Below are 21,084 nucleotides of genomic sequence, written 5' to 3'. Positions count from 1 at the left end.
TCCAGCTCCTCTGGGGGAATCCCGAGGCGTTCCCAGGCCAGCCGAGAGACATAGTCCCTCCAGCGTGTCCTGGGTCTTCCCCCGGGCCTCCTCCCAGTGGGACATGCCCGGAACACCTCACCAGGGAGGCATCCAGGAGGCATCCTAATCAGATGCCCGAGCCACCTCATCTGGCTCCTCTCAATGCGGAGGAGCAGTCCCTCCCGAATGACCGAGCTCCTTACCCTATCTCTAAGGTAGAGCCCAGCCACCCTGCGGAGGAAACTCATTTTGGCCGCTTGCACTCGCGATCTCGTTCTTTCGGTCACTACCCAGAGCTCGTGACCATAGGTGAGGGTAGGAACGTAGATCGACTGGTAAATCGAGAGCTTTGCCTTTTGGCTCAGCTCCTTCTTTACCATGACAGACCGCCTGTCGATCTCCCATTCCATCGTCCCCCCACTCGTGAACAAGACACTGAGATACTTAAACTCCTCCACTTGGACCCCATCCCCGACCTGGAGAGAGCATTCTATTCTTTTCCGGCTGAGGACCATGGTCTCGGATTTGGAGGTGCTGATTCTCATCCCATCCGCTTCACACTCGGCTGCGAACTGTCCCAAAGAGAGCTGAAGGTCACGGTCCGATGAGGCCAACAGAACCACATCATCTGCAAAAAGCAGAGACCTAATCCTGAGGTCACCAAACCGGACACCCTCAACGCCCTGGCTGCGCCTAGAAATTCTGTCCATAAAAACTATGAACAGAATCGGTGACAAAGGGCAGCCCTGACGGAGTCCAACCCTCACCAGAAACAAGTCCGACTTGTTGCCGCCCATGTGGACCAGGCTCTGGCACCGGTCATACAGGGACCGAACAGCCCTTAAAAGGAAGCCCGGCACCCCATACTCCCGGAGCACCCCCCACAGGACTCCCCGAGGGACATGGTCGAATGCCTTCTCCAAGTCCACAAAGCACATGTAGACTGGTTGGGAAAACTCCCATGAACCCTCCAGAACCCTGCGGAGAGTATAGAGCTGGTCCACTGTTCTACGGCCTGGGCGAAAACCACACTGCTCCTCCTGAATCCGAGGTTCGACAATCCGGCGAACCCTCCTCTCCAGAACCCCCGAATAGACCTTACCAGGGAGGCTGAGGAGTGTGATCCCCCTATAGTTGGAGCACACCCTCTGGTCCCCCTTCTTAAAGAGGGGGACCACCACCCCGGTCTGCCAGTCCAGAGGCACTGCCCCCGATGTCCACGCGATGCTGCAGATGCGTGTCAACCAGGACAGCCCCACAGCATCCAGTGCCTTAAGGAACTCCGGACGGATCTCATCCACCCCCGGGGCCCGGCCACTGAGGAGCTTTTTAACCACCTCAGCGACCTCCACCCCAGAGATAGAGGAGTCCACACCCAAGTCCCCATTCTCTGCTTCCACATTGGAAGGTGTGTCGGTGGGATTGAGGAGGTCTTCAAAGTACTCCTTCCACCGACCCAAAACATCCCGAGTTGAGGTCAGTAGCACCCCATCCCCACCATAAACAGTGTTGATGTTGCACCACTTTCCCGCCCGGAGCCGGCGGATGGTGGACCAGAATCACCTCGAAGCCGTCCAGAAGTCGTTTTCCATGACTTCGCCAAACTCCTCCCAAACCGAAGTTTTTGCCTCAGCGACCACCGAAGCCGCATCCCGCTTAGCCTGCCGGTACCTGTCAGCTGCCTCTGGAGTCCCACAGGCTAAAAAGGCCTGATAGGACTCCTTCTTCAGCTTGACGGCATCCCTCACCACTGGTGTCCACCAGCGGGTTCGGGGATTGCCGCCGCGACAGGCACCGACCACCTTACGGCCACAGCTCCGGTCAGCCGCCTCCACAATGGAGGCACGGAACATGGCCCATTCGGACTCAATGTCCCCCACCTCCCCCGGGACATGGGAGAAGTTCTGCCGGAGGTAGGAGTTGAAACTCCTCCTGACAGGGGATTCCACCAGACGTTCCCAGCAGACCCAGGCCTGGCCGGCTTCCTCCCCCAACCGGGGGAGCCAATCCACCACCAGGTGGTGATCAGTTGACAGCTCCGCCCCTCTCTTCACCCAAGTGTCCAAGACATGCGGCCGCAAGTCCGATGACACGACTACAAAGTCCATCATCCTAGGGTGTCCTGGTGCCAGGTGCATATATGAACACCCTTATGCCTGAACATGGTGTTCATTATGGACAATGCGTGACGAGCAGAGAAGTCCAACAACAAAACACCACTCGGGTTCAGATCGGGGGGGCCGTTCCTCCCAATCACGCCACTCCAGGTCTCACTGTCATTGCCCACGTGAGCATTGAAGTCCCCCAGCAGAACAAGAGAGTCCCCAGGAGGAGTGCTCTCCAACACCTCTTCCAGGGACTCTAAAAAGGGTAGGTATTCTGAACTGCCGCTTGGTGCATAAGCGCAAACAACAGACGCAGACCCTTTGCCTTACGCAGCATTGAGGAAGCCTGCTGCCCCTCCTGCTCCCCTCGGGCGGCCTCATGCACCCACTCCAGGTCCCATTGGCACTGGCTGCACTGCTCCTTTAGCTCATGGTGCTTCACAGCCAGCTGGGCCTCCAGAACACGGCACACTTCCTCGTGGTCAAGCAGCGCATTCTCCGTGGCCTCGGTCTCCTGCTTCTCAAGATCGCGCTTTCACCTACAGCAGGCCACCTGCTTTTGCAACCGCTCTATCTTGTATTGCCCCTGCTCCAGGTCCTCCCGTAGTCATTCCTTGTCCTCATCTAGCTTGCAGCACTTCTGTGGCAGCTGGTCCTGTAAGGCGTGACACGCCTCTTTGTGGCCCAGCAGCGCCACCTCCGCTGCCTCAAGCTGCCTCCTCTGACTGTCGCACTGTTGCTCCCAGCCGGCCCGCTCCTTTTCCTGCTCACACTGTGCCTGCTGCTTGTCCAGCTCACATCACTCTCAAACCAGCTGGGCTTCCATGGCACGGCACGCCTCATCGTGGATGAGCCGCACTCCCTCTGCAGCCTCAGCCTGCTGCCTCCTGTGGGAGTGATTGCGGCCATGAAGGTCGCAGCATGGTTCCTCGCCACTGGTGGGCCTGGAACCTTCGCTGGCCGGTGAGCTGTCAGAGACCCTGGGAGCCCTTGTCCTTCTTTGTCACCAGCGTCTTGGACAGGGGTCCAGCAGGCTGGCAGGGGCAGCTACAGGATGTACTGCATGGGTACGGGGCTTCTTGTACAGACTTCTCTCTTCCGCTCTCTACCTGTCTGCTGGCTGGTTTAGGGTGGGCTTTTTGGGCAGACATGTTGGGCAGACATGTACCCCCTCTCGCCACAACCCCAACAAACAAGCTTCTCCTGGGCCAACCTTGAAACAAAACCACTGTCTCTCCCTATCCACTCCTTCATCGCTGCCTGCAGGTCTGCCAGGCTGGAGCAGGCTTGTTACACAATGTTGAGGAGTGCCTGTTCCACTGGGGTACATGTGCCACTGGGGTCACTGGCATCCCACTCTTGACACCAATGTGGTGTCCAGGCAATGTGGCGGCAGCAAGGAAGGCGAGATTGTTTCACGGTTTAAGGTTTGCCCTTTAATTCAGTCCTTAAAAGGACTGCACAATAAGCAACAACAAGGCTCCGAACAAAATGGCAGGCAAAATATGGGGAGGTTACACACTAGACGGGAAGGCTCACACACGGTAGTTCATTACACAATTCTAGAGCATGTCAGGATTACCCATACAACACAGGTAAGGGTACATGCCATACTTGAAGCGCAACAAGTATTTACACCAACAAATACACACTGCTATTTACAACAAGACATACAAAGGGGCTATATACATGGGCTGCAAGCATGCCGAGATATGCAAATCCCAACTAGGCCATAATAGTAATCAAACGCAATTAAAACAACTTACAAACTGATGTTCTCAGTAGTGCTGTACTGCTCTGCACTTACTGTAAACCTTGATAAAGAAGTGGCTGTAGGTTTAGGGTGTCAGACGTTTATGTGGAAAATTCCTCAAAATGAATTAAATAATAAAAAAAAGTGATACGTGAGGCCAATTATCTAATTACATTGGTACCTCAATTCTCAAACTCATTAGAACTCAAATTTCTTAAAAGTTGAACCAACCAGTTCGAAAAAAAAATTACTTAGAACTCGATCTGAATCTCAAAAGTCGAACCATGAACGCCAACCTAAGATAACTTGTACGCGCGGGGAAATTAGTCAAGCAGCATGTCTCTCAGCGGAAACAAAGGGTAACGCTTCAGTCTCAGCCTCGCATTCGCTGTGATAGCATCGTGCATGTTTACACTAGCTGAATACATATATTTAGACAGTAAAAATACATTTAGACAATGATAGACAGTAACAGTAATTATTATTATAAAATAAAACACATTTAAAAATAAAGATTTCTTATTAATTATTTTAATATTAATAATAAACCATTAATACATTTAATTATAATAATATTGCCATGCCGAGCGGGGACGGAACGGAGACAAAGGCGCAGACGTCAGCGTATCAGGGAATATGGGGTTTAATTACAGGTAAGGCAGGCAAAACGCAGACGGACAATACAATGACCAGACTGGGGAAACAAACTGAAACGCGTACTAAATACAGAGGACTAATGACAACAACCAGAAACAGCTGATCACACGGTGATTTGACGTGGGGTAAATGAGGGGGCGTGGCACACGGAAGGAGCGGACAATCGGGGCAGGACACATTGATTTTTTTTTACTTTACACATTGTTTGGATACATTTATTTTCTTAAATGTTGATAAATGGGCTTAGATGTGTTTAGTACATTATATGCTCTAAAAAAACATATTAAGGTGTAATTCTTGAGGCCGGGAACCAATTAATTGGTTTCCCATTATTTCTTATGGGGAAAATTCGATCAGAATTCGAACTTTTTAGGATTCGATCCGGAGTTCTGAACGGATTAAGTTTGAGTTCTGAGGTACCACTGTATAAATAAGAAATAATAATAAGACATTAATAAATTATATTATAAACATCTCCTGGATCTTGTGAGTATCAAGGAAATTGTCCAGTAACTGCATCAACCAATACTGTTAAATTCACTAACTTGCCCGTTAAGGATACTTGGGAGTAGTGATGGCCAAAATGATGCTTAATGAACCATTTGATGTATTTTCTGACGTCATTAGATGGTGCTCTTGGTTTAGTTTGGGACATGCTTTGAGCCCATTTTTTTTAACAAAGAGCACCATCTAGTGGGGTCAGAAAATACAATGAATGGTTCATGAAGAATCATTTTCACAGTCAGTAGTTGGGAGTAGTCCATCATTAAAAATTACTCTTACTAAAGGAAAACTTTATTTTGTTCCAAAAATCAGATTGTAAATAAAAGTATGAGGCTTACCCATTTGTTTAACCCCAACAAATCACCTATTACATGTGTAGTTCTTTTTTTAATATTAATTTTAGCTAATTTTCGTGAAGGGTGCCAATAATTCTTGAGATGACTGCAGGAGCTATATTAGTTGATCATTTGTTCTTGACATACTAAGTTATTTGTGCCCCCTCAATTAAAGTTTTACCAAATATTTATTTTATATTATCGGATAGGTGTCATGTGTGATACAAATACATAATGATTCAGAAAACTAATTTTAATATTCAAACTTTCAGGTTGCAGCAAACTAGCTATGACAATAGCACCAGGCCACTGGATCCTAATGAAAAACAAGGTTGACATAAGAGTTATTTTATTTCAGTTTTATATCACAGATTTATTGGAAACCCACTTAAAACAATGCCAATGTTACTTAGCGCTATGAGTTTCTTAATTTGCGATGCAAATCAAACAATATACTAAAAACTATTATCTTTGCACAAAACCAAACACTGCTTTCAGATCACACACAAAGCCGGTCAGCATTACTGAGCATTACACACATGTCCGTACCTACCATTGAGGACACAGTAGTGAAGTCCTCAGTATATTTTTCTGCAACTCCAACAACCACTTTCCATTATAGGGCACACCTAGGACGGGCTAACATTTTTGACCTTGGCATTTTAAAAATTCTGGCTATGGGCCTGATTACACATTACAGCAAAAAATGAAAAACTTTGTCACTTCCTGTTCTGGCATGTAGAGTTACATGTTTAATGTGGATATGGTCTTTAACAAGTTGCAAAATTGGAAACCAACTGAACAACAATATAGTAACAAAAAATGTAGCTTAGCAAAAATGTTTCTATACAACAACACATAAAAAAATATGTAATGTTTATGTTTACCATATTCGGCAACCCAAAAAGTTACTGTAAAGGATAGGGTGCTGGGGGGAGGGGGGTCAAAGCTTTGTTTAATGACTGTTTCATCTGAGGGAACAGGGGAACAAACAATCTCACAATTAATTAGATATGCTTCTACATCAAATCACTTTTTAAAAAAAATTATACTTCATGAACATTTGAGATGTTCCTTTAAACTTATCATATTGTAGCACAGGAGTACCTATCACGCAGAGCTGTGGCATGCATGCTGAACTGATGCCAGGTGTGAATAATGTAAATAGTTTTGTGTAGTTAGCATGTATTGTGTTGTACCGCAATGCTATGTGTAGCGCTTCATGCTATTTGTCATAAATAATGTGAGTGTGTGCCTATTATGTGGCATGTGAGTTTTTAGGTTGGCGGACACAGTAGGCAGTGTGTGAGTAGCAGTCAGAGTGAGGGGCATACATTCAGTAAAGCCTTTCTTGTTTTTTTTTCTCTCCAAAACTTTGACTACATGTTGTTCGTTCATTGTACGGTCACCATGTCTGGTAGCTACACCAAAGTATTTAATAATGCAATAACATTCTCTTTTGCTTTTTGGTGAAACTCATTGCATAAATATATTCACTGAGGGTAACATGGCAAAATATTTTATCATCGATCGATCGATCCATTCATTTTCTGAAAATGCCTGTCCAATTCAGGGTCATGGGGGGTCCAGAGCCTATCCTGTAGACTATGGGTGCAAGGTGGGGAACAACCAGGATAGGGCGCAACCCATTGCAGAATATTTAATCACAGCATATTTTTCATATCAGCTGATATTGTCGAGTACCTGACCCTAATATTTCCTTGCTTCAAGGCTCCATTTTTCCTTAAAAAATCCTTAGAAATGACCTTCATCAGATTAAGAACATGAAAAAGATTGACAAATTTAATGGACTGCAATCTGAAATCTAATTTAAATAAATAAATAATAGGAAAATAAACCTTTTTTTACTTAAATAAACTTTTGTTGCAGGACATAACACTAGAGAAGCCAGATAGTGCAGTTTGTTGCTATTTTTTTGACTGCTTTGCTGATGTTTGATTGTGAAATTGCTGGAAGAGTTGTCATCCTTCCTTTAATGAAAAGGAAAATAATATGTCACATTTTTAACCAATACACAAATCGATTTGTCCCACATCTCTTCAAACTAAAAGTGTGGTAATTGCTGTTGTTGTGACTGTAAGCACTTGATTTCTATATGTTGTACTGGAAGGAAATGCTTCAAGTGGTGAAATATAAATCCCATTTCCAGAAAAGTTGGAATATTTTCTAAAATGCAATAAAAACAAAAAAGTGTCATTGTTAATTCATGCGAACTTTTATTTAACTGACAAAAGTACAAAGAAAAGATTTTCAACAGTTGTACTGACCAGCTTAGTTGTATTGTTCGTAACCTGCATGGAGACTGCTGGAGACTTGTTCGATAGTGACCTAGTTCATCCAAGGAAAACGCCGCCGAAACACACACACACACAGACACACATAGGACCTTATAGTGGGCCAGTAATAGGCAGCCAGGCGACCGCCAGTTGCGACGTGAAAGCGCATCGCAATTGCTCTGTACAAGCTGGCAACCTTCGCCGAGACGTGTACAGTAGTGGGAGAAACATTCGGTGTCAGCAAGACAACAGTCCACAGCTATATTTACGCCGTGTGGATGTTTGTGTTTACTTTAGGAAAGGCATGTGACTTGTCAGAACTTTTGCGTAATTGCCACTTTCCTCATAAAAATGTTTACACAATACCTTTTCGCTAAACGTTAAGTATGGACAAAGACTATCCGCTAAAACTAAACGGAAAAAGTTTGTGTCGACATTAGGAATATTTTAGCGTTAACGATGTGTCTATTGCTCACTTGTTAGCGTTAAAGTTTTTTTTGCGCATAAAACCTCCTGGATGGAAACCTGCCTACTCTGTACGTGTTAATGACGACGTTTGTGTGGTAATTGTTTTTTTGCAACCCGTGGGGGTGTTGCACGAAGCTGGATTTCTCCGTTATCTGGGTTAAAAAAATCTACAAAATGTTTTGTTGAATGAGAATGTTTAGAATTTTGCAAAAAGGGTTAATCAAATCTGTAAATTGTGCCAGACTAGGTGGATATTACTTATGGGGTCAAACGATTGATTCAATAATTGAGTTCGGGCAGTTGACAGTTTTGGAATTGGGGTTAATATTTTAGCATTTCAGGAAAAACTGTAAAGTAACAGGTATGTAACTTAGAAATCCATCACGTTATATGGAAAGTGAATACATTATTTGAGCCAAGAGAAAAACTAGTTCCATGATTGGCGCTATTGTTATTCTTCAATGTAACGCGTCGAAATTACGCCCAGTTGTTTTTGGGAAACGTTGTTCTTTTGGCTCTCAAAATACCCATAATGGCAGAGAAAGTAGACTACAATACCCAGCAACCTTTTTGTCACGGGACGTCGCTGTGATGGTTTCGTTCTGTTCTGCAAGCTACGTGCGGTTTTCATTTCTCCCAAAACTGTTATTCTGACATGAGGGTTTGATTATGTAGTACATTCATCCGCCTAGTTACTGTAAGTTTAGGTCTTTGGTTTTGATTTTCTGAAGCGAGTTATCGTTTCGCTCATGGCTTTTGTCGTTTGTTTTGGTTTTTTGGTGAATGGCTAGCTAGACCTTAGCCAGTTGGGTAGCATGCCTGCTAACCCTCCGGCTCCCGTGACAGCGCCGCGCATCTCAATCGTGTTAAAGTACTTGGTGAAATTTATTTTATTTAACTAGCTGGTTTGCGTACGCGTAGGACCAAGTGTTATTTCTGACCTGCGCTGTGCCGGCCTCGAATGTCATGGTTACCAGGAGCCATGTCGTGCCGGTCGAAAGTCGCTCCGAGCGTCGAGTTTGACCATAGCTGCTCCGACAGCGTCGAGTACCTGACCCTGAACTTCGGGCCTTTCGAAACCGTCCACCGCTGGGGGCAACTCCCGCCATGCGACGAGTTCGTCGGGGCCAGGTGACGAGGCCGCCGATTGACCCGGCCGCCGCCCGGGGCTCACGTCCCGTCACATCTAACCTCTGTCCTGTCGTGTTGCAGACGCAGCAAACATACTGTCGTGGCTTATAGGGATGCCATTTATGTCTTCGGTGGAGATAATGGGTGCGTTTCTGTCTATTTGTTATTGAGCGTATTTATGATTAAGTCGAATTATGAGAATTGATTCATGTTGTCATCTAACAGGAAAAATATGTTGAACGATCTGCTGCGATTTGACGTGAAAGACTGCTCTTGGTGCAGGTAAGGTCATTCATCAGTCTTGCAAATAAACACCAGTGTGTCTGCATGTCTGTTATGCTCAGATATGTTTTTGTTTGGATTGTGCTTATTTGTCTGTCTGTATGTTTGTTGGTCAGGGCTTTCACTACCGGCACCCCACCCGCTCCCAGATATCACCATTCTGCTGTGGTGTATGGAAGTAGCATGTTTGTTTTTGGTAAGTGTTCATTATTTAGGTAGTTTAGTATCTTTGACAGTTTAAGATGTACCAGGACCACATTCCATCAGTTGGACAGCGAGTTATCCAAAGCCTCCTTTTCAATACTAGGTGGCTACACCGGAGACATCTACTCAAACTCTAACCTGAAAAATAAAAATGATCTTTTTGAGTACAAGTTTGCAACAGGCCAGTGGACAGAATGGAAAGTGGAAGGCAGGTAATGTGATAAAGTATAATATTGTTTCTAAATTGGAATAAATATGATTAAAAAATTAAAAGCCATGTGGACACTAGACCCGCAAGATGTTCAGATTCCTTTACTTTAGTCTGTATTGTTACACTTCTTGATTGATCAATTATGTTTATAATGCCAATCTGCTTGAAGTCAATTCTCTGGTCGGTCTTGTAGGTTACCTGTGGCAAGATCAGCACACGGGGCTACAGTATACAATGATAAGCTCTGGATTTTTGCTGGCTATGATGGAAATGCCAGGTAATATGGCTGAAAAATTCATGCTATGGTTCTGAATTTCTCTGCCTTGCACTTTTGTCTTACTTCTTTTTCTTAACATGAGGACATTAGGGCTGAACGTTTATTTTCTCTATCCCTAGGTTGAATGACATGTGGACTATCAACCTTCAAGATCGCGAGCAGGCATGCTGGGAGGAGGTTTGTCCACATTGTCTCACAACTTACTGTGCCGTGCTGCCGTTCAGGTTTACATGAACATGGGAAAACCAACATTCTCTTTTACAGTGAAATATATGTGAAGTATGCTTACACGATTGTCACGTTAATGCTAAATGTCTTGTCGAGCAATAATTACTTCATTGCCTGAAAATCAATATTTCAGAGGCAGAAGAATTGATTGAAACATTTTTTAGTTAGAAATGAAAAGAGTGAAATGCGGGCACAGTGGGTTCCTGTTGAGGCTGCATGCTCTTTTTCGCCCTTGAGAAGGGCCCCTAACCATTAAACCTGCTGGAGGAGCCATGGAAAAATGGCTGACCCTGCCCCCAAGCTTTGCTCATACCTGTGTGTGTGAGACTCGGGTCGGGCTGTCACTATCGATTATATCAATAGAGTAATATACTGATTTAATCTGACTATTCATCCAGTAATTGTTTGTATGTAATATAATACATACAACCATTTATGGTACTTAATACTATATAATATATCATTGAAATGTAATATTGTAGGCTTGTAATATAATTAGACTAGTGCGAGGCAAGAACCAACCAACCGTTGCAGGGAACAATTAAATCACGCATACTGTCAACTTAGGCCCTCCAGTTCACTTTTCATGTTTTTGGACAGTGGAAGGAAACTAGAGGATCTGCCGAAAAGCCATGTACACAGGCTGAACGTGCAAACTCCACACACAAATAGCGGCGGCGGGCAGCATCCACTACTCATTGAGCCAGGCCTGCATAATGTGTGACATTAATATTGACATGGCGTTTGAAATGCATGCAGCTGTCAAATCGCACGGAATGCGATAGTCTGCTGGTTTCAAACCATCAATCAGTTGTGCTAAAACATTTTTAGTCAGTCATTGGAATGGGGTGACAACAAAGGGGCACATATCTCTAGCTGAGCTTGCATTATTGGGTGAGTCTGTCAAAACTTGAATGTCTTTTAAGATGTATTTGCATTGCAGTCGATCTGTATGATATTTAAGTCCCCTTTGCAATATTGACAGACGACTGAATTTTCATTCACTTTTAATCCGAATTGCTTCCATAGAACTGATGCTTGCTAATTTCACAATTTGGACCCTCACCCACTATGGGCCATCTTTCTTCCGCCATATTGCCAAGTAATTGAGAAGGAAAAATAAAATCAGTGCTTTTTCATAATCTGGTAATGGAGTTTAATCAAGTAATTGTGACAACCCATCTTGCCGAGATCAGAGCTATCTGAATACTGAATTTTGTTGTACATGTACTTTGTCTCTTTTATTTATTTGTTGTCTCCTCAGATTGAGCAGAGCGGCGAAATCCCACCCTCCTGCTGTAACTTCCCTGTAGCTGTCTGTCGGGACAAGATGTTTGTGTTTTCTGGTCAGAGCGGAGCCAAGATCACGAATAACCTGTTCCAGTTCGAGTTTAAAGGCAATATGTGAGCTTCTGCGGTCTCTCTGATGCAGTATTTTTCTTTTATTGTATCAGCTGTTTGTTCTGTTTGCCTTAATTGGTTAGTGGCATTTTACTGCTCAGTATGTGCAGTTCTGACTGCATGTAGAACAGAGGGAGGATCAAAGAAGCACGCTCAGTATTCAGGGTGCTTATGTAGTCTGTCTCAGTGGCTCCCAACTGGTTTATTCTCAGGAGCCACATTTTTCCTTGATTTTTTTTTGTGACCGATCACATTAAAATTGCAGATTGTTAAATTTGTTGAGAAAAAAAAATTCTGAATAGTTTTTTGACCCACGTTCTTTGATCCACTGAAAATGTTTTCATGACCTACCAACTGAGAATCAGTGCTGTATAATATGCTGGCAACATTTACTTAGTGCGCCAGTGTAAGAATAGTATTCTTTTTAATGAATACTTATTATGGTTAACTGTAATAGCTGAAGCTTCACATTAAGGCAATTTTCTAGATATTGTAATTAATTAAATTAAATTTGCTAATATTACATGATGCAACTAGGAGTAGCTGTGGGCATCCCAGATGAGTTCTAGTGAGCTGGATATTAATTAGATTGCCTTTCTGAACTGATGGCCTGACCTTTACACTCTAGTTAAGATGGCTCCCATACCAATACAGAATGATGTAGTGTAGGTCACATGGGTTGTCATGAGGATAACTGTGTGTGTGTTTTGTGTGCGTGCGTGTGTGTGTGTGTGTGTGTGGGTGGGTGGTCTCCATACAGGTGGACCCGCATCCCTACGGAGCACTTGCTGCGTGGCTCCCCCCCGCCCCCTCAGAGGCGATACGGGCACATCATGGTAGCTTTCGACCGCCACCTGTATGTCTTTGGTGGGGCGGCTGACAACACGCTACCCAATGAGTTACACTGCTACGACGTGGACTCACAGACTTGGGAGGTTATCCAGCCCAGTACGGATAGCGAGGTATGTGTTCAGGAGCCAGGTTGCTGCATGGGTCAGTGCTTGTCCAAGCAATAAGCCAGTCCTCTGTCTACCTTCTCTACCGCGCACCATGGTGCAGAGCTTGGATACATCTGGCTTGCTCGTCTGCTTATGGAGAGGTGGTTTATGAATTCATTTCTGCGCATGGGAATGCGACATCTGTTGTTTGTTCTGTCTGCTTTAAATCTGGCAAATCAAATGACTAACATTTGAAATGCCATGCTTTTAATATTTTTGATACATATAAAAATTGATTTGTTTGACAGGGAGTCATTTTATTGAATTAAGCAGTTTGAATCAGCACCTTGTTCAGAATTGATTAATTCAAAGCTAAGGTGGAATGAGAATCTTCCTCCACTCCCTGGTGGTTCTGCTAGGTATTACTACACTTCTATGTGTTTTATTAACTTTCTTTTTTGATCTTTGAGACATATGGATGCCTTAACACGCACAGTTTGTTTCTCTGGTGTTTTTAACTTCTAACACAATTTAACATTTTTTGCATAATTTTCAACAGATAGGTAGGGTTTTTAAATCATCTCACTGGAAAAAGGGCACTTTTCCACCGCACCTGCTACCGTACGTTTGGTACTTCAAGAAAGTACCAAATGTACGGTACTTCAAGGTGTTGGTTTTCTACTGGTGTGAAAACTGGTACCAGCGCTGAATGATCACAACGCCGGACAAGGAATTTTGTACTGAATTTGAAAAATGACTGTACTATATTATAGGGTTAGACAATGTGCAATATTAATATCAACATTGCATGTTATGCACATGCAATTCTCACATCACTAGTCGGCTAGATTATGATCAGGCTTCTTCTTTCCTTCATTTCTGTATGGGTATTAGAGTACATGGACTTTGGCTAAAACATTTTTACTCTCATAGGCGAGAACTCATCAAGCTTTGCCATTGTAATGATTATTCCTTTTCCAGATTATGTGGTATATGTTTAAAAAAAAATCAGTTTAAAGTTTTACCTCCGCTGCTTTAGCATGGACCCTGCATGCGTTCTCTGAAACAATCCTAATCATTTTCGTCCATGCTGTTTAAATCAGATAGGTTTGTGAGAAATTTATGTTGAACTCCTTTAATGCTTTATAAGCACTCCAATATTTATTACAACAAAGTCACATTAGGATATTTGGAAAATTTCCAATACTGTGCTGCCCTAGCATATTATACAAAGTACTGTTTTTATGCAATAATGATCTTGCTGTATCTGTTCTTCCAACCAGATGGCAATTAAAGCTTTGATCTCTTAATTTGTCCACATATCCATTATATTATTTTATTTTTTATTGTTGTTTTCTGAGTTCATGACTATTTCAAGACGGCAAATGCTTTTTGTCTCAGAGGCAGGCTATTTGCATAACCAATCAACAAAGAGTGTTTCATCCCAAAGTACCAAAAAAGCTGGTGTGGTATTTTAGCTACTGGAACTCTTGGTGCTGGTTCTTGACTGGAAAAGGGAAAGTACCAAAAGTATGGTACTTTGTGTGGTGGAAAAGCATCCAAAGTGTGCAGATTTTCGTAAGGCGCTAACTAGCAGGCTCCACACTGCTTTTTGGTGTTTCTGACATGTGTAGACGTCTTGTCCAGCTACCATTCAGCCTTGATTTCTGTAGTTCACATTCTTCTGTGTGTGCCCACCCTCTGTATCTTCCAGATGCCCAGTGGCCGCCTCTTCCATGCAGCCGCTGTCATCCACGATGCCATGTACATCTTTGGTGGTACAGTTGACAACAATGTGCGCAGTGGGGAGATGTATAGGTTCCAGGTGAGCCTCGTCAAATCGATCAGTACTAAACCAGCACACTCACTTAGCTGCAAGGCTAATACTGTTTCATGTTTTCTTTACATAGTTCTCCTGTTACCCAAAATGCACGCTACACGAGGATTATGGCAAACTGTGGGAGAACCGGCAGTTTTGTGACGTGGAGTTTATTCTTGGGGAGGTGGGTCTAAGTGTCTGTGACTTAGAACGTTACATCAGCATTGGTGGGTTCGTCCACTTCTGCGATTGGTAAAATGTCAGGACTTGTATGTATCTAAATTATATACACAATCTTTGCCTCTTGCAGTAAATGTCTTTGTTTCACAGTGATTGGTTAGCCAAATTATTATGATAAAGGCTGGCATTGACCACTGCAGTAATATAAAGATATTTACTTTGTATTCTTAATGTATCATTTAAACAGTTTTCACTAGCATACCTGTTGAAGGCTGAGAGACCTGGGCCAAGATTCCAAATGGGAATGTTCAGACTTAAAGTTCATGATGAAGACCTCAATTTTGTGGTTAGCTCATTGGATTGGCTGTCACTCTAGCACTTCATCACCCTTTGACATGATTATCTGTTTGTCGTCATGAACAGAGGGAGGAGCGAGTGCTGGGACACATCGCCATAGTGACGGCCCGATGCCGTTGGCTGAGGAAGAAGATCCTACAGGCCAGGGACAAGCAAAAGCAGGTGAGTCATGTCTGAAACCCCATTCGAACACCAGATTATAAACATCCTGGCAGAAAACTTCAGATATATAAACCCATGGATCCTGAGGCCTCAAACAACCTACAGGGCTTGTTTTTTAAAATCAAGAATAAACTGAGAGAATCAAGTGGTTTCTGGCCTTTTCTTTGCCCAGAAGTGTAAACAGGAGGGCCCAGAGGAGACAGAGGTGGGGCCCTCAGGGAGCCAGAAGGAGAGCCTAGGCGGAGCCAGAGCGTCCCTGGGGTCGGGGTCGGGGTCACAGCCCTTGCTGGAGGTCAGCATCCGAGAGGCAGAAGCCCAGCCCTTCCAGGTCCTGATGCAGTTCCTGTACACTGACAAGATCCAGTACCCACGCAAAGGTCAGGCTGGCCTGCGTCACTGCTGTGACTGCTGTGTTTCTGAACTGCAGACCAGGGGTGCCTTCAGTACAGTTTGATTTGTGAGCGTGGTGTTAATCGGATAGTTTTTGTTAAGCTTGGGTGGTATGACAGTATTACGTGTACAGTGGTATTTAGAAATCCTGAATGTAATGTAAGGTTAATGATACTAAAACGATACGCCGTGTTGGAGCATGTGCGGCTCATATGAAAAGCTAGTGCACATGTGGCCACAGAAGGAGCAGTGGCAGTGGTGTCAAACTATCTCTCTCTCTCTGTCTGTCTGTCTGTTGTTTGATTATGCAGAGTGGATAATTACTACTGTCTGGCCCTATTTATATGTACATATATGACACTAGACACACTCTGGTCTGCTCCATTTTTTTCTTAAAGGAACTGTTGTCTTTTGGAAGTATAGTCCCATACAGAACATATATTTTTAATAACCTATGTTTTGTCCTCCTGGTTATCAGGTCACGTTCAAGACGTCCTTCTTATCATGGATGTCTATAAGCTGGCCCTGAGTTTCAAGCTGTCGCGGCTGGAGCAGCTGTGTGTTCAGTACATCGAGGCCTCGGTGGACCTGCAGAATGTTCTGAGTGTGTGCGAGAACGCCAGCAAGCTGCAGCTGGACCAGCTCAAGGTATGCCGAAGTCAGCCGGCGCGACCCTCTGGCTGGGCTGCTTCATAAGAGCCTCTGCCCTCTCCCCTCCCAGGAACACTGCCTCAACTTTGTGGTGAAGGAGTCGCACTTCAACCAAGTGATAATGACCAAGGAATTTGAGCGCCTGTCTACGCCACTGATTGTGGAGATCGTTCGCCGCAAGCAGCAGCCCCTCCCGAGGGTGTACTCGGAACAGCCTGTCGATATTGGTACTTACCATGCTATCCAGTCCCGTACGTTATCACTGTTTCCCCACAGTACAAGTTTTTGTCTGTCTGACTCATCTGTTGCCCCAGGAACATCCTTAGTACAAGACATGAAGGCTTACCTGGAAGGAGCAGGACTTGACTTCTGTGACATCATCCTACTTTTAGATGGACACCCCTGTCCTGCCCACAAGGCCATACTAGCTGCCCGCTCCAGGTGGGGGTCATCAAAAGTCATTAGAATGTGTCCTGTTGATGTGTTCCTCATCCACGCGACTTGGCTGAACCTAGCCGGTATCCATTCCTGGCTCTCAGCTACTTCGAGGCCATGTTCCGCTCCTTCATGCCCGAGGACGGCCAGGTGAACATCTCCATTGGGGAGATGGTGCCCAGCAAGCAGGCCTTTGAGTCCATGTTACGCTACATCTACTACGGAGATGTCAACATGCCCCCTGAAGATTCCCTGTATCCTTTAAACATCTTTATTTAGCAGAAAATATCAGTGTATTCAGGTATTGCAGAGGAAACATATAGGTACTCTGTGGAAGTTCATCTGCGAATACCAGCAGTTTAAAAAAATATATATAAATATATATATATAAAGGTTTCTATGAGCAGCAACATGTCCTGGCTTATTTAGGTCTGTCAGCAGATATTTGCGTTCCCCTAGTGCTCATACCTTCACTCCCGGTCAGATACTTGTTTGCAGCTCCGTATTACTATGGATTCTCCAACAACAGACTGCAGGCCTACTGTAAGCAGAACCTTGAGATGAACGTCACCGTGGAGAATGTTCTGCAGGTATGATGCTTCTGTCTGACACTTTGACACACCCCTCCAGAGTCTTCACTGGTTCCATTTCCTGTCGGACTTTAATGTCAGTTCTCAGAACACTTGTCCTGTTGGCCATTTTTGACTCGCCAGGCTCAAAACCAACTATAGCACGTTCCTCGGTTTTCTTGGCTATGTCTGTGCGTGTGAATATATAAAACCACTCTGTTGGGCTCTGATCTTTTCGAGAATCTGCCTCAGATAGTCACACTAATTTGAGGGTTCCTGGAAGCTCTTAGGAATTTTCAGTGAATGGGAGATAGTATTGACCCAGATTAGGTGTATTCTGCTATAGATAATAGGTCAGAGTGTTTGTAAACGGTAACAAAAGTAAATTGGATGTGAAGTACTTTGGGCTAACAAGTTCTGCTCTCCCAAAAGCTGTGGAGCGCGATGTGACCAAAACATGGATTTAGCGTTTGGGGTCTGAGTTTGTTTCTTCACTGGCACCAGATCCTGGAGGCAGCAGACAAGACTCAGGCCCTGGACATGAAGAAACACTGCCTGCACATTATCGTCCATCAGTTTATCAAGGTGGGTGGACTGCTCTTTGGGGCTCTGACCATCTGCTGGCCCCTTCCTCCGGGCTGGATGTGAGCAACGCAGCACTGCCTTCGGGGTTCCAGTGACAGAGCCGATCGGCGCCCTCCGTGCATGGTGCAGACCTCCATGATAAAATGATACAATGGCTTAAGCTGCCTCCCTCCACCCAGAGTGGAGTGTGGTGACTCCTTTACACGACTGTGTACTCACCGCTTCCACGGTTAGCTTATCTTGGACACATCAGTTCCATTGCCGTTCATTAGCATCATTTTACTTTGTATAGGTTGTTTTATTGTTTCTTACTTGCCTTTTCCCCAAGTGTTGATTTTATTTTTGCCTCCTTCTCTCCCCCCCGCCCCTACCCAAGGTCTCCAAGCTCCCAAACTTGCGGTCTCTCAGTCAGCCGCTACTGCTGGACATCATCGAGTCACTAGCCTCTCACATATCAGACAAACAGTGTGCGGAGATGGGCTCCGACATATAGCTAGTGCTTTATTAGTGCCTACTGCCATTTCTTTGTGTTTTTCTGTTCGCTGTCCACGTTCCAGCTCTTCCCCGGCCCCCACCATACACACATGCCTGCCTCTTTTCTCCCTTGTATAGTAAACCATTATTTTATAACTTAGCTTGTTTTTTGTGTTACAAAAAACTGAAATATCAAGTTTTTTTTTTTTTCCACAAAAGTTACATTTATTGGTAACTTGTGAGTGACACTTTGTTTCTTTGGTAACACTGCAAAAATGATTTGAGGATGTGGTAGCAAAGCCACAAAACTAAAATGCTGTCACTTAAACGTTTCATGTCAAGGGACGTTTCTTGAAAGCATTTCCGTAGCATCGCAAATTCTCAGAGAACATGTCATACATTCCTATTTTCTCATTTTTTCCTAATATTTTAACAAGTATAATTGAAATTTGAATTTGTTTTTGCAGTTTCTCAGTCGGCATATTCCCTTTGCTGTCCACTATTACCCTGAGTTGTATTATCACCTCAGTAAATGTTTGTGCTCGTGTACCTCTCATTAGGCTGCCAGATGTGTATTCTGTAATCACTCATAGCGGAAAATAGTTGTCTGTAATAAAGTATAAAAATGTGCAAATTGTATGGCAGTGTTAGTATTGTGTATTATATGCCTTAATAAATGAAGACTGTTGAATAGAGACAGCCTTTTTTATGTGTTGGTGCAAACTACCCCCAGTGCGACATATCACTATGAGTGTATAATAATGCAGTAATGGAAGATGGCGGAGATATGTTTGAACAAAGCGAGATCTGGGTTTCCAAAGCCTCTCTTTATCTGGGGAGGTTAGTGGAGCAGAGCTTTACAGATCCTCTGCTTCCTCACCTGACCTCGGCCTGACCTGAAACTCAAGAGTGGGAAAGACTGGTGTTGGGCTGCTACACAAAGGACCTCATTCTCCTGGGCTGAGACACTGCTGAAGCTTCTGCCAGGTTCTGCAACTGGACCCCTCTGTGATGGGTGGGCTGATCTCCCTCTCCCTGCTTCTCTTTGAGGAGGAACCAGTAGGGGCAGAAGAATCAGATGGTTAGGTATGATGTGGAAGAGCACTGACTGAGACCTGACTCATGTTATAGACACCTTCCAGTTCATAATGAGCTGCTATAATTTGCTAATGAGTGTTCAGGCACCTATCAAATATTCACACATGATCCTGCCGCTTTTCCGGTGGGCTTCTGATGTGTTGTAGCCCCAAATATCATTGGTTCATATCTCTGTGTACTTCAAGTAAATTATTCATATAAGTTCATCCTGTTCCTCATTAGTTTATAATTTCTTAAAAGTTGTTTGCATGTATCTTCTGCATCGATTTATAAAGTATTCAGGTAATGGGATTTTGGATCATGCCAAGTATAGTGTGTTATGCGTATGGCGAATAAATAGGCTGCCCAGTTTTCTCTGGCTTGTGGTGTTCTGCCCCCAACCTGATGCCCAGCGGGTGCCCTGCCAGGGTGGCGGCCCCACTTAAAGTGTGGCTGTGAGCTGCCAGTCAGAGGTGTGTGATGGGCTGGGAACCTTCAGGCTGCTGTGGGGGGCAGATGACAAATGGGGGTAGGTACCCGATCCAGGTGAGGAGGAAAATGTGGGGGAGATCAGCCTAAATGTTTGCTGTATATAAATGTTTCCGGTGTAAAGAATTATTTTTGAATGCGTGGACAAGGAAACTAGTCTTGTCGTGTTCAAAACACCTGTACTAGGTCCCACAATATAGAAAGCATGAAATATTTCTGAAAACGTTTACTGGATAGGGTGTATGCAGTGTGGTTGCTGTTCGGAGCTTCCAGAGAGTGATTCTGAGCAATGGGGACTTTCTTGATGCTCAGGAATTCCATCTGCAGAATGTTACCTTCAGCTTTTAATTAAATTACAGCCTCAAGGCACTGCTTTATGCGCTCCCTGTATGGAAACCTACAGCAGCTCCTGGTACTTTGTTCTTCAGTCAAATGTGTGTGTGTGTGTGTGTGTGTGTGTTTATATGTATTGGGTTTGTGTTACATTGTGGGGACCAAATGGTGATTAAAAACCTGTTATTTTGACGTGGGGATCGTTATTCAGGTCCCCACAAAGATCTGTGAATGCAATTCAAAAAAGTAAAAATGCCAAAAGTTTCATATTTAGTTTAGCTATTTATGATCAAGCTTAGGGTTAAGGTCGTCATACCGAGACTGGAGTTTCCCCATAGAAATGAATGGAGAGTCCCCACAAAGATGTTATAAATCCGAAGGCTCCAGCAGCAGGGAGTGCAGTGCTGTGTGTCCTGCAGCCTGCAGTTTCTAGCGACTTTGTCTGCAAGATGATCGCAGGTGTGTCCAGCTGCCTTAGAGGTTACTCCAGCTTTAATCTGCTTGAGTGAGGCGTTGTCGGTGTTGTTTGGGCACCTGCCAAGTAAATTTAATTTGTCAACATAGATGGTTTGCAAGTGGTACAGTGCTCACAGCTGTCTGTTTTTTTGCCCCCTTCTTTGGAGACGCAGACAGCAGACGAATGATGCTCCACTGGAACCATCACCCCCAGTTTGTCTTACACCTGCTGGACATCTATGGCTAATCATTACATTTCCTGAAACTTGCATTTCCATTTTCTTCGAGAGTGTTT

General features: G+C 44.4%; 1 protein-coding gene across 2 annotated transcripts; it reads left to right on the top strand.

The window, feature by feature from the left end:
* The first annotated feature begins 8,221 nt into the window (after positions 1-8,221).
* On the top strand, positions 8,222-19,129 carry lztr1 (leucine zipper like post translational regulator 1). Of its 2 annotated transcripts, none has more exons than XM_023833347.2 (20): positions 8,222-9,271; positions 9,353-9,415; positions 9,497-9,553; positions 9,670-9,749; positions 9,861-9,969; positions 10,162-10,245; positions 10,365-10,422; positions 11,738-11,877; positions 12,635-12,836; positions 14,527-14,637; positions 14,723-14,815; positions 15,235-15,330; positions 15,506-15,707; positions 16,199-16,368; positions 16,442-16,598; positions 16,686-16,812; positions 16,911-17,060; positions 17,291-17,396; positions 17,880-17,960; positions 18,337-19,129. In XM_023833347.2, the coding sequence occupies exons 1-20, from the start codon at positions 9,102-9,104 to the stop codon at positions 18,451-18,453; spliced, it is 2,373 nt and encodes a 790-aa protein (XP_023689115.1). In that variant the 5' UTR covers positions 8,222-9,101; the 3' UTR covers positions 18,454-19,129. The 2 variants fall into 2 exon arrangements, with proteins under 2 accessions (XP_023689115.1, XP_023689114.1); XM_023833346.2 differs by having other exon boundaries at positions 8,225-9,271; positions 15,503-15,707.
* Positions 19,130-21,084: the final 1,955 nt, after the last annotated feature.

Source organism: Paramormyrops kingsleyae, chromosome 2 (assembly GCF_048594095.1).
Source record: "Paramormyrops kingsleyae isolate MSU_618 chromosome 2, PKINGS_0.4, whole genome shotgun sequence".
In the NCBI taxonomy this organism is placed as follows: domain Eukaryota; kingdom Metazoa; phylum Chordata; class Actinopteri; order Osteoglossiformes; family Mormyridae; genus Paramormyrops; species Paramormyrops kingsleyae.
The sequence above is the reverse complement of the archived record's forward strand: the minus strand, read 5'-3'. Positions and strand labels throughout refer to the sequence as shown.

Coding starts and splice junctions, on each gene's coding strand:
- lztr1 (XM_023833346.2), top strand. CDS start 9,102: ATGTCATGGTTACCAGGAGCCATGTCGTGCCGGTCGAAAGTCGCTCCG. Junction 10,246..10,364: donor GGCTATGATGGAAATGCCAG/GTAATATGGCTG, acceptor CTCTATCCCTAG/GTTGAATGACATGTGGACTA. Junction 17,961..18,336: donor TCGTCCATCAGTTTATCAAG/GTGGGTGGACTG, acceptor CCCCTACCCAAG/GTCTCCAAGCTCCCAAACTT.